The sequence below is a fragment of the Oncorhynchus tshawytscha genome, linkage group LG20 (genome assembly GCF_018296145.1).
Source record: "Oncorhynchus tshawytscha isolate Ot180627B linkage group LG20, Otsh_v2.0, whole genome shotgun sequence".
Taxonomy (NCBI): Eukaryota; Metazoa; Chordata; class Actinopteri; order Salmoniformes; family Salmonidae; genus Oncorhynchus; species Oncorhynchus tshawytscha.
In genome coordinates, this window is record NC_056448.1 from 23,726,907 (window position 1) to 23,739,812 (window position 12,906).

The 12,906-nt window shown below is 45.0% G+C and overlaps 1 protein-coding gene across 1 annotated transcript in view; it reads right to left on the reverse strand.

Moving 5' to 3' along the window:
• Positions 1-455: 455 nt before the first annotated feature.
• Positions 456-12,906, reverse strand: part of LOC112219946 (transmembrane protein 132D-like) — a 41,998-nt gene continuing 29,547 nt past the window's right edge. The window contains exons 3-9 of the mRNA XM_024381437.2: positions 11,924-12,067; positions 9,256-9,427; positions 7,785-7,928; positions 6,445-6,653; positions 3,933-4,230; positions 3,662-3,853; positions 456-2,508 (exon numbers count right to left, since the gene is read on the reverse strand). Coding sequence (XP_024237205.1) covers positions 1,054-2,508; positions 3,662-3,853; positions 3,933-4,230; positions 6,445-6,653; positions 7,785-7,928; positions 9,256-9,427; positions 11,924-12,067 — 2,614 coding nt within the window. The 3' untranslated portion in view covers positions 456-1,053. The remainder of the gene's footprint in view (positions 2,509-3,661; positions 3,854-3,932; positions 4,231-6,444; positions 6,654-7,784; positions 7,929-9,255; positions 9,428-11,923; positions 12,068-12,906) is intronic.

The window sequence follows — 12,906 nt, forward strand, 5'->3', positions numbered from 1 at the left end:
GAGGAGGTGAGGGATCTGGGAGTGTGATGCCAGGAAAACAACCTTTCACTCAATTTCAACGAAACAAAGAAGATGATTGTGGACTTCGGGAAAAAGCAGAGGGTGCAGCCCCCATCTACATTGGCGGAGCTGCAGTGGAAAGCTTCAAGTTCCTTGGCGTACACATCACTGACAAACTGAAATGGACCACCCACACAGACAGTGTGGTGAAGAAGGCGCAACAGAGCCTCTTCAACCTCAGGAGGCTAAAGAAATTTGGCTTGTCACCTAAAACCCTCACAAATTTTTACAGATGCACAATTAAAAGCATATTGTTGGGCTGGTATGGCAACCAACCCATTACTGGGGGCAAACTACCCGCCCTCCAGGCCACCTACAGCACCCGATATCACAGGAAGGCCTATTCCTTTTTATGAACAGATTTTAAGATTTGATTTTGCTAAAACGCTTTCAGTTCCACTATATTTAACATCCCTTTTCAGCCTTAAAAAAGGCAATAGTATTGCACACACAGAGCACCATTTGTCAGAGCACCAATATATTTTATAAATATTGCATTTTCTCTGACAAATTGAACAAACTCTAAGCTATTCTGTTTAGGACACATACAAAGCATGGAAAGTGTATAACCACATACAAATATATCATGATGCATTTTCTCATACAAATGTTCAAAAGTGACATGAAATGAAACAGTAATTAAATGTATTTAAACAGTTAGAAATGTGTAAACAACTAACTATCTGTAGAAATATACAGTACATTATTTACAGTTATAAGCATACAACACTTTTCACCATCCTGTATTAATGAGGTCTGGTCATTAATTTCGTAATTTGGTCATGTGTGTGACTTAATGGAAAGGAAGAGACCTTACACCTATTAATATGTGTATACTCTATGTATACTAGAAAGTGTATCCTCACTAAGTTGTACACATTTAAACACTTAAACAGGTTCAGAACACAGACACACACACACACACACACACACACACACACACACACACACACACACACACACACACACACACACACACACCCATGTGGAGTATCACTGTGGTTGGCCCAGGGGTGTGACTACAGGCCATAGCATGTCAGGTAGAGGCCCCTTAGGCTCCCCAGCTCCCCCAGCCTGACTGGCCCAGTTAAAGTCCACTCCGTTCCTCTTCAGGGCAGCCAAGTGCTTAACGTCCAGTGTGGTGAAGGTGGTGAACTGGACCTGATTCCTCTTGCTGGTGGGGGAGTGGAGTGGATCGCTGCGGGTTGGCTTGGCTAGGAGGGTGGCTGAACCCTGAGCCATGGGGTCCAGGGTGGGAACCTGCTGGGAGCTGCTCCTCCTACCCAAGGTGGCAGTCCTCTCTGGGATAGCACTCATACTCAGGCTGCTCTCTAGAGCCCTGTGGCTATCTGTGGAGCATTGTCTCTGCAGGCTGCAGTGGGACTCAATAGAGCCGTGGTTCTCCCGTTTGATGGTGGAGACCAGGGGTGGGTTGTCCGGCGCTGGCCCTGTGCTGGTCCCCAGCCACACCCAGTCGTGCCTGTGCTCCTTGGGGCCGTTGGGGTCTGGGTTGCCCTGGACGGGGGTCTTGTTGACCCGGAAGCAGATATTATAGGAGGCGCAGTTGAGCAGGAAGGCCAGGATAGCAAGGACAGAGACTCCCACCAGCGCGAAGATGCCAATCTCCAGGTCTGACATGGCTTTGAACGTCTTCACCAGGTCACTCTCCACCATCTGGGGCGGCTTGGGCTGCTCTTTCTGGGGTGGTGCCTCTGCTTTGGGCATCTCTTTCTTCTGGTTGGGGTTTTCCACCACGTTCCGCCAGTCTCTCCTCAGCTCCTGTCCTCTGCCCAGGCTTCTGTCCCTGCCAGGTCTGCCAGACACCTGAGGTTTGTCCGTGCCAGGTTTTTCCCTGGTGGTGGTACTACTGTCAGTGTTGGTGGTGGTGCTGCTGATGCCCTCTCTGATGGTAGAAATGCCACCTCCAGCAACTTGCTGATCCCTGGCTGTTGACGTGGTGACATCAGTTACAGTGCTGTCCTGGCAGTCTGGCACGGTGCTCCTGAACGAGCGTCTGTCTCCGTCCCCCTCGATCAGAGCCCGTGGTGAGGTCACAACTGGCGTGAGTTCTCGTGGTGATGTCACGACTGGCTCAGGCTCTACCTCTGACTCTGAACCTTCACTGCCATAGCCAGTAGCACCACCAGTGACCCCTCCGTCCATCCTGCTGCCTTTCTGGAAAGTGACCCTAAGAAGCCCATTGCCCACCACCAGCTTGCTCTTCCTCTTAGACTTCTGGCACTCCTCACAGATCCTCAGCTCAGCTTTCACCAGCGCCCCCTGACCCTCACCCTCCGCCACCACAAATGCTGACTGGGGGGTCCGGCGCACGGTCGCCACACTCTTGTCCCCGGAGGTCACAGTCAGGGAGTAGATGCTGCGGTCAAAGAGGTCCAGAGGGGTCACTGAGCCGTCACTGAACTGGATCCAGCAGCTGACAATTGCCTCCTAAGCACGGAAATAACACAGAGACAGGATAAGGAGAGGGCTTGGAATTCTCTAAAATAGGTCAAAATACCATCAGGAAATCAATATTCTCTCCATGTGCAGAGGGTCCGACATACAGAACATCAATTAATTTCCAAATATTCCCTCTCAGAAATAGATGTGTTAATGCATAAGAGTAGGTGGTAAAGCAGGAGCTGATAGGATTTTCAACCCAATGATTCACAATTACACAGTTATTTCAATTCCTGCATTAGCGTTTTGTCCTTTGGGTTGACATGATAGCTAATCCCTAATTTTGTCGGTATCTAAGAATTGCCTCTGTTAATCTCACTATAATTAGCTTGGGGGATATTGTATCACAGACCACAGTCCTATCACATCATGGCGTGAAACTCAATTTAACCACAGGGGATCAATATCAGTATAGATGGAGAATACAAACCATTAGCACTAGCTACCAGAGGGTGCAATGTAAATGAATTACTCCCACCACAGTCAGTCCAATAGAACCATAGAGCTGTTAGCTGATAATGAACGATTGAAGCCAGAGGCATGGCCTATATTCTGAGGTGAAATACATTTGCATAGCTTGGAATTGTACTGTACATGACCCATCATAGAAACAAATGGGCATGTGCACTAACTCCGTTCTAATAGGTTGAGTATTGACTGGGTCAAATTAGCGATTGGCCAGGCCCCTGGCAGCACATGGCTGTCATAGTGCTGGTTATAGAGTATGGACTACTGCCTAATGGTATCCCCACTCACAGTTTGGGAAGTGTTTTTGAATGGGCATGCTGCCACGGCTAATGTGTGAGCTGTTAAACTGCGTCCATGCACTCTGTCTGGCTCACAGCGTGGCCACAGTACTACTCCTGAGCTGTGGACACTATTAACTCACACACACAGGAATCGCAGGGACAAACCACATGCTGCTAGGCTAGCAGGTTACTGTTATTCACTGTGAAATGTATTATTTTCTTGCTAAATATCTGTGAAGAGCTTTGAGGGTACAGGTTTTCCACTATTGCTAATCATTCCCCCCTCAGCTTCAGAATGGCACAATGTGAAGTTGGGGCTTGTTCTTCGGATGTACTTTCTTTTGTATAATAGTTTTGAATCAGGTTTGATATTACATAATTTGTCTATTTACCTGTTTGGGTCTCTGCATGACTTCCTGTATTGTAGCCGTGGCAATGATGGCCATGTTTCTCCCTGGGCTGAGTTGGAGGGACAGAGAGAGGCCAGAGACCAGCTGCACTCCCAGCTCTGTCACACTCACTTTGTCTTCCAGAACCCTGACCATCCGCTCAGCCAGGATCGAGTCAGACAGAGGAGACATCACCTGCAACATTATACACACACATTAGAATACACACAAACAAACACACACATGCACACACACACAAACATACACACATTACCTGTAGAGTGGTGGTCCCTGCAGCGCGTCCCTGCAGTACTGTCCCAGCATGTAGTCTGGCTATAGATTGGTCTCCCACCCTGAGAGAGTAGCGCACCAGCCTGGTGACATCCACCTGCCAGTCTGGCCCCAGGAAAGTCTCCAGAGACCCCCCCAATCCCCCTACCATGGGGTCTGGAGATCGGTCCGACGGCTCGGCCACAAAGGGTGTGAGCACCCTGACCACGGTGTGTTGGTACTGTAGCATGCAGCCTCTGCTCTTCCTTATCTCCTCCTCTTCCTCACTGTCCCAGCTGGTCCTGAGGAAACAACACTTAATTGTATTCTCTTAAGAGAAAACTGTCAGCTGGAAGACGTTCAAGAAAAATCTGAGTGTTGAATGGGTTTGGGTAGCTATCTCTGACACCAACCATAACCATGCAAACATACAGTGTAGCTCCAGAGAAAACAACAACACCCTACACAATCCATCCATCCACCTCAGTGTATTGAGTAAGAACCAGGCAGCGGTAAGACGCTCAGCATTGAGTGAGACCCTACTGACCTGTTTTCTGAGAGCAAGTCTATGTCCCTTCTACGGGGAATAACACACTAATGTAACTAACAGTGATGTGATGATAGATTATTATTATAAAGTTGTCATGACGTTGACCTGGGGGGTAGGTTTATGACAGTCATAAATACCTCTTCCCCCCTTTTTCCTCTCTCTACTCTACTGAGGTTACATTTGCAAAACCCTTGGTTAACATAGAGATTCTGGGAACATCAGCAGGTGGGGGGAAATTAACTATATTCTGGTAATCCGAACAATTGAACATATGTGGTGGTACTTAATGAATATGATGTCAGTTCGGTTGTCATCTGAGACATTCTCATCAATGATAAGATGACATAAACTCTACAGTGGAAAGTCTACACATCAGAGTTATTGGATTCACATGGAATTGTTGTTCAATTTAAATGTTTGAATATTCAATTATTTGTGATAGGATGAAATGTGATTTTAGCTTCTAAAATGTGAGATGTAGGTTCATAAGATAGGGCTGCTCACTCAGTAGCCCGCCCACGTGAAGAGACAGAGGTTGTAAACTATGAAACACACCCCTTTTCTCCCTTCCTATATAAAGCCTTGACGACAACATAACTTCCTGTTCCAGGGATGAAGGACGACGGTCCTATGTCAGAATGGTTCAGATAATAACTACAGAACGAAGCCAACATCAGCGTGAGCTTTGGTTGTGAATGGTATGAACTTTGAACTTGTATTCACTACAGAAGTGATACCTCCTAGCCGTTGAGTTAGCAACCCCTGCTGCAAACGCAGGTTAGGAAGGAACAGACAGAGTATCCCGTCTACCACACAACGACGTTACTACAACGTATACAATTGACCACGAGACATTCTTTAAAGGACAAAGGACTCGGTTTGGCAACACGGCCTTCCCATCTACCACCAACCTACTGAAGCGCAGCTCAGAGTAAATATTTATTGCATTTTCCTTTTCCAAATGGGCGGTAATTTAGAATGCATAAGATACTGTATTTACGATAGCACAGCTTCTTCCCTTTGTTCCTCAGTCTTCCCGCACCTTCACTCAACCCAGACCCTTTTCTTTTGTGTAACAACCTGTCATATCTGTTCCGCCCGCTAGGGACGTATTCCTTTATGACGTAATTTGTAATCAAGTTATGATTAATTGTGTGTATGTGTAAGTCTGTGTGATTAGTTAGGTATTTAGTAAATAAATAATTAAACCCAATTTTGTATTGCTGATTCAACTTGTTAGCCAGGGTTCGTGCAGATAAAAGAATTTACAACTTTCAGATGAGACTGAATTAAGATGGCGATTGATATTGACTGCTAGTGATGTAAAATATTACTAGGTCTTTAAGAGTTTATTCGGAAGATAACAGCTCTATAAATATTATTTTGTGGTGTCCGACTCTCTAGTTAATTACATTTACATGATTAGCTCAATCAGGTGATATTAATTACGGATAAATTATTTTATAGAATAGCATGTCATATCACTTAATCCGGCATAGCCAAAGACACGACAGAGTACAGCAACATGCATTAGTCAAGGCTGATGAACTGGAAGATTTCTATTCCCTACCCTCTCTCTCATAGTACCTACTATATTATTGGAATCATCTATCTGTCGGAACAGCACAGCTCTAGTCTATGAGGCTTCTAAACAAACACGCTTTAGGACTCCTACTTAGATTTGTCAAATAATGGTTTTGGATTTCATCCTTTGTCACTATGCAGTGGGTCACTACTAGTGGCTCTTGTGATGATTTGTTATTAAGTTTTGTGCAAACAAACTGTCAATCAAATCCTTCTTTGAATCCTTCATAAATGCCAAACTCCAGCCTTGCTACAGCAGGTCTTGGCATCAGCTCTCTAATCAGCTCTCTCTGTGGATTTCTAAATAGTATTGACAAAGGCTTACATTGGTATGTGGCCAACATTGGTATGTGGAGAGTTGTTATTTAAAGCAAAACCATACCTCTTGGTGCCGGCGGCCACGGGGACTCTCCAGCCCTTGATCTGGCTGAGTTCGGGGTTGGCTATGTCGATAAGCAGGGGGAGGCGGGGCATCCACACACTCATCTCCAGTTGGGCACTCAGGTAGCTGTAGGTGAAGTTGAGCACCATCCTCATCCTCCCCCTCGTCTCCTTCCCATTAACAAACACATAGTCACAACGATCCGACACCTGGGGGGACACAGGGGGATGCTGAGCTATTAAATAACACATCCTCTTCATGAGGAGTTATGTGATGTGGATAGCAAGCTGAAGTCTACTTGCCCATAATGTACTAGCCCCATTAATTTCTTTGTCATTTGAGGTCCCTGTGGCCATTGTCACATAGGCTTCGGTTAGATTCAGTCTGGGTCGCTGAGTATCCACATTACAGTTAGATTCAGTCTGGGCCGCTGAGTATCCACATTACAGTTAGATTCAGTCTGGGCCGCTGAGTATCCACACCACATTACATTCAAATGTTTCCCGCTGGATATATCGGTTCAATCGGAAATGACTGTAAAATGTTCAATTGTGTTATAACGCAGATCTTATGCGGTCCGGATTTGATCTAGCCCTCAGCCATCTAAGATGTATCAATCTAAGTGCTGATAGAGACAGAAGAAAGAAAGAGCATGCAGTTGAACCATCATATTGTATCTGTGTGTATGTGTATCTCCTGCTCTTTACTTAGCTTTTTCAAAAATTGCTCTGTAAATGTTCTCTCTCTCTCTGTTTCCCTCTCTCTCTCTCTCTCTCCGTCACCCTCTCTCTCTCTGTCTGTCTCTGTCTGTCTCGCCCCCTCGCTGTCTCTTGTCATCTCTCCGTCTCTCTCTCTCTTATTGGAGTAAAGTCCCTATGCCCTTGGCTCCATGAGATCTGCTCTAATAACATGCATTTCACATGCAAGTATGATTTATATTATGGTCTCTGAATGATTCTGAATATGATAGTCATAAGGATGTTTGTCTTGTTCTCTTGCAACATACATATACGTAGATATAGAATCTCAATTTGAGACAGTTTGCTGCAGCAGGAAAATAATCCTGCAGCAACAGGACATGTTAATTATCATGTGGATTATAATTCATGGACATTTTTGTAGGGGTTGATACATTTTTGTAAGGGAAAATCAAGTCTGAAATTACAAAGTGGAAATGATAAACTTCAGCAACCTTTTTAAACCTCAAATATACACAACAAGTTTTAATTGTCCTGCATTGTAGGAAAGTTCTCCTGCAACAAGGTGATCAAATTAAGATCCTACAACTGTAGAGAAAAACATTGATTAAAAACATTGGAACAGGGCTTCCAAAGCTGTACCTTCAGCACGTTCTCGTCAGTGGACCTACAGTTGGTATAGTTGGTGACATCGGTGACAGTGCCGTCAGCCTCCACAGCCAGAGTCCTGACTGGGGCAGACACTTTCTTACCAGTCAGAACAGCTGTGTTCATCACATCACTGTCCTACAGGGGACAGACGGGACAGAGTGACTGTGTGAGGCAGGCCTTTAACCACACACTCACATTCAAAAATGGGCATTCACATGTAAGCATGCATGCACACAAGAACACACATACACACCCACACACATTTACACAAAGATTGGCATGCACATGTACACACACTCGCATGAACGCACACACATATGCACAATCATACAATTACATGAACACGCACTCACCCACTTCCTTGTACAGTTAAGTCTGTGCATATGTTTAACTGCTTACCTCCTAAACATAAATGGACAAATCAAGGTTGGTCTACGGCTGATAAGTTCTCTCTTATAGCTCTATAACCCCTCTTTGAACATGGGTTTTAAAGTGTTTTCTGGCCATGATACTCTCTAATAATATTGGTTCTAATCTAGGAGGCGTGGGGGTTGATACAGTGGCTGATGACTGTATGGCCCAGCTGATGTAGATTTAACTGCAGCTCTTGACAGATGTTGCAAGGCAGCCTGTAAGTCATTCTGAACTCAGCAGCACAGCACAACAGCTGCTGACCGCAATTCAGAAAGTCACCCAAACTGACTACCAGTACAATAAAGTTGTATTGTATTGTATTGTATTGTATTGTATTGTATTGTATTGTATTGTATTGTATTGTATTGTACAGATCTACTGTACTGAAGCAATCCCTATGGGATTTGTAGTACCAACACCGCTTTGAAAAAGGGATTAATTCCTGTCACAAGTACACAGGTGGTAAAACCATCTTCTGACAAACCAGATCTATACCTTGTACTTGTACATTTGGAAAAATTGTATAAAGCATTGTGGCTTTGTTATAAAGATGTTTCATTCCTCCCTATGAGGGCTTTTTGATCCTCAATGAACGTCAACTGCATTAACATTGAAGGAGAGTGTGACCTGGGCCAGAACAGCCCTGATGTTATCAAAGCTAGAGGCCAATACAGCTGGCACTCAGCTGTACAACAATGAACACATCGACACCCCCCTGACATCCCCCTCTCCAGGGCTCTCTCAATCATGTACACACACGTTATTGTTATTTTATAGCCAACGTCTCCTCCATAAAACATCAAACCAGATGAGAGTACAATAGACATACATTTACAGTATACCCACACAGTACTTAATTGCACATCCAGCAAGACTGTAATTCAACTTACAGACACGCTGCAGGGAGAATAACGTGGTGGTGTTACTGTTAATGCAACTACTGCTGTGTCATACAAACCCAGGTGCATCTGCACACAGGTACATGCACGCATACAAATAAAATGCCACACGTGCACACACATAAAAGGCACGCACACATGCTCCTCACCATGACCAGTGGTGTCAGGCCTACGTAGTCTCTCTGGGTGGTATAGATCTTCATGATGCCAACATCCTTAATGTGTCCTGTTTCCAAATGCCATGTGATCATCTGGCTCTCCAATTGTTGCTCAGTCAACTCCTTGGTCTCAAAGTCAAGCTGCAAGACCTCCAACAGACCCCTGTCAATCCAGAAATACAGTTACATTCACATTCTTCATCCTACTGATATTCACTGTACCATTCAATACAATGTGTCACAGCTCATGAATGGACATGAATACTGCAATAATCAAGATGTATGCTGCAATCAATACCCTCTTATATCTAACATGCACATTCAAACCCACAGTGTTATTGTAAAATGATCATAATCTGACCTTTAACCTTGCTGATAGTGTATGTAATACAGAGATGGGAAACGGGTGGCGGGGGAGGGGGAGGGGAAGGGTGTTCAGAACACTCTGTTTGGTCAAGCAGTTGCTAGACAACAGATGTGTGGATGTCCTTAATGGTTGTCCTTGGCGCTGTCAGTAGGATACTGTGTTGGTTTACTGTGTTGTATTATTCACTGTCTCCCTCCCTCCTGCTCTCTTCATCTTCTCTCTTCAATAGCTCCCTCCTTCCTCATCTGTCCATTTGTCTCCTCCATCTCTTCTCCATCTCTAGTTCATCTCTCTTTCATTCTCGGATCAGGCCCGCAGATCAATCCCCCTCCCCAAACTTGTTTCAGCCTCTTCAGCTTAGACCTCGAGATAGCTTTGCTCTACATACATGTATACTTATTCATCAATAAAAGAGTTTGGACAGGAACATTTTCACCATATTCCACTCAATTACTTCAGCACAGGAATTGAGGAGAAAGAGGTGGTAATTCCACCTCTTTTTCCTGGAAACCCTCTATGGTCGCTTTGGGGGTCGTAGCTTGTAAATCTGTGGTCTTATCACCAGTTTCAGAGTGCTGGGGTGGGTAGGGGGGTCACTTCTGTCGACCCCTCTGGGTGTTCACTGGTCTGTTCACTGGTTAATACCGCTGCCAGGACTTGAAATATCTGCACTCCTTATCTGGCCCGGAATGTGCCAGCCAGCGGTTAAGCCCGGATAACGCACTGAGGATTACTGATGATTACAGATAAGTGGGCCGGACAGGCGGCGCACTGAGCCAGGTTGGAGTGTGTGTGTGTGTGTGTGTGTGTGTTTGTCTAAGGGGGATGGTATGTGCTAGGAGGTTGCTGGGCAGAGGTGTGTTTTTCCATCTGGATCAGGAAGTGTTGTGATAGCACCACATAATTGTCCATGTTGACATCATTGACGCTGTGCTGACTAGTGGTGGCTATTCAGCAGCCTGATGGTCTGGGGGTAGAAGCTTTTGGCCAGTCTTACAGTTTCTGCCATGATGTTCCTATACTGCCCGCATCTAAGTGATGGAAACGGGAAGAACAGGGCATGGCCCGGGTGGCTGGGGTACCTGATGATCTTCTTGGCCTTCCTGCAACATGTGGTGTTGTAGGTGTCGTGGAGGGTGTTCGGCTGAGGGTACCACCCTCTTTAGCTCCTTGCGGTCACTGGCGGTGGAGTTGCCGTACAAGGCTGTGATGCAGCCTGACACTATGCTCTCAATGGCGCTCCTGTAGAACACTGTGATGGCCCTCGAGGACAGGCCAGATTTCTTCAGCATCTTGAGGTGCCGTGTGGTTTGGCGATTTCACCTCCTTGGAAATGTGTACGCCGAGGAACTTTAAGATTTTGACCATCTCCAATGCGGCCCCGTTGATAAGGATGCTCCTTTGATTTTCTGATGTTGAGGGAGAGGTTGTTTACCTGTCACCACCCCGTCAGTGAAATCATGGAGAAATATTCTAGACTGTTCATATCAACACAGTTGATCCCTCCCCCACTGCAATAGACAGGAGGATTACAAACGTTATTACTGATATCATGATAATCTCAAAGAGCCTTACAAACAACTGATTGACATTGTCATCTACTGTATGTTATTCCTTGTAGTTACAGAGCAGGTTTCCCAGACACAGATTAGTGCTACAGTCTATTTCTCCATTGAGGAATGCTTTTTAGTCTAGGACTAGGCTTGATCTTGATCTCAGTTTCCGACTGGCCCATATTCCATGAGATTATAACTAGGGCCCAGAGTTTTTCCTGATCACATGACCTGACCAGGGAAAACTCTGGGCCCAATTTACGTATAACATATCTTATAGAAACCAGGGAAATAAGTGCCTTAAGCAAATATCAGTGCAGCTGTACAACATCACATATCAGTTCAAAAAGTACTGAATAGTCACTTCAGTCTATTTACAAGGAGAGTGATTAATCACAATGTAACAGATCTGCTCCACACAATAAACGGCTGTCTGCACAGCTGCTGGGACCACACCAACAAGGCAACTGATTAAATTAATTCGTTTTTTCCCTCGATCAAGTCCTAGAATTGCAATCTGTTCTTCTTCCTGACATTTTAACGAAGAGAATTCTGAGAATCTGGAAAGCTATAAGAAACAACCTGTTTGTTTCTTCTACCTTTCTCTTCTGACAAATGCTATACATCAATAATCTCACACTTCTCATACCAGTAAGAACATGACAAAGGAAGGCCATTAGTAAGATTTAAGAGAGCCTACAAAACTCAAGATATTTGAGGAAAATGAAGGGCTACACACCTTTTCCCGGGATTGGTGGTCTTCCTCTGACACACGACAGAGATGGTATTTGCGCCCCTTCTGCCAGGCTCCAGGGCGATGTCCCATAAGGCTGAGTCACTGGGCCTCGCTGTACTGAACGACATGCCCTTCCTCACTGTGGCTCTGGAACACACATACACACACAGGTCAGTTAACACACACATACACACACAGGTCAGTTAACACACACATACACACACAGGTCAGTTAACACACACATACACACACAGGTCAGTTGACATGCACACATAAATTCACAGGCTACTTAAGGGGAACACTTGAGGTGATCTCAACAGCAGAATCTGTTTGAGTGTTTTTGAACCATGATTGACTGCTGCAGGGGAGGTGGAGCTATCTAAGGATCACCTGAGAGACTCAGATAATGATAGCAGCCTGACATAGTCAGCACAAGGCTCAGATTCTAAAGCTGCCTTCAGGCAAACTCTCACATAACACACATTCACATCAAAACATGCAGTGGTTGGTCAAAGATCAACCTAGAGGAAGCTCTACATGTTTATTCTATCAGTATGATTGTACACTCTTATAAAAAAAGTTGCTATCTAGAACCTTAAAGGGTTCTTCGGCTGTCCCCATAGAACCCTTCAAAGAACCCTTTTAGGTTCCTGGTAGGTTCCTGCTAGAACCTGTTTCGTTCCAGGTAGAACCCTTTTGGATTCCATGTAGAACCCTTTTCACAGAGTGACAAGGTTATAACATCTACCGAAAAGACAGAAATGCCACCAGAGGCGGTGTTGCGGTCTATATTCAGAACCACATTCCTGTAAAGCTTAGAGATGATCTAATGTTAAATACTGTTGTAATATGGCTACAGGTTCAACTGCCTCACCTGAAGCCCATTCTTGTGGGAAGCTGCTATAGACCACCAAGTGCTAACAGTCTGTATCTGGATAATATGTGTGAAATGCTTGATAATGTACGTGGTATCAACAGAAAAGTAC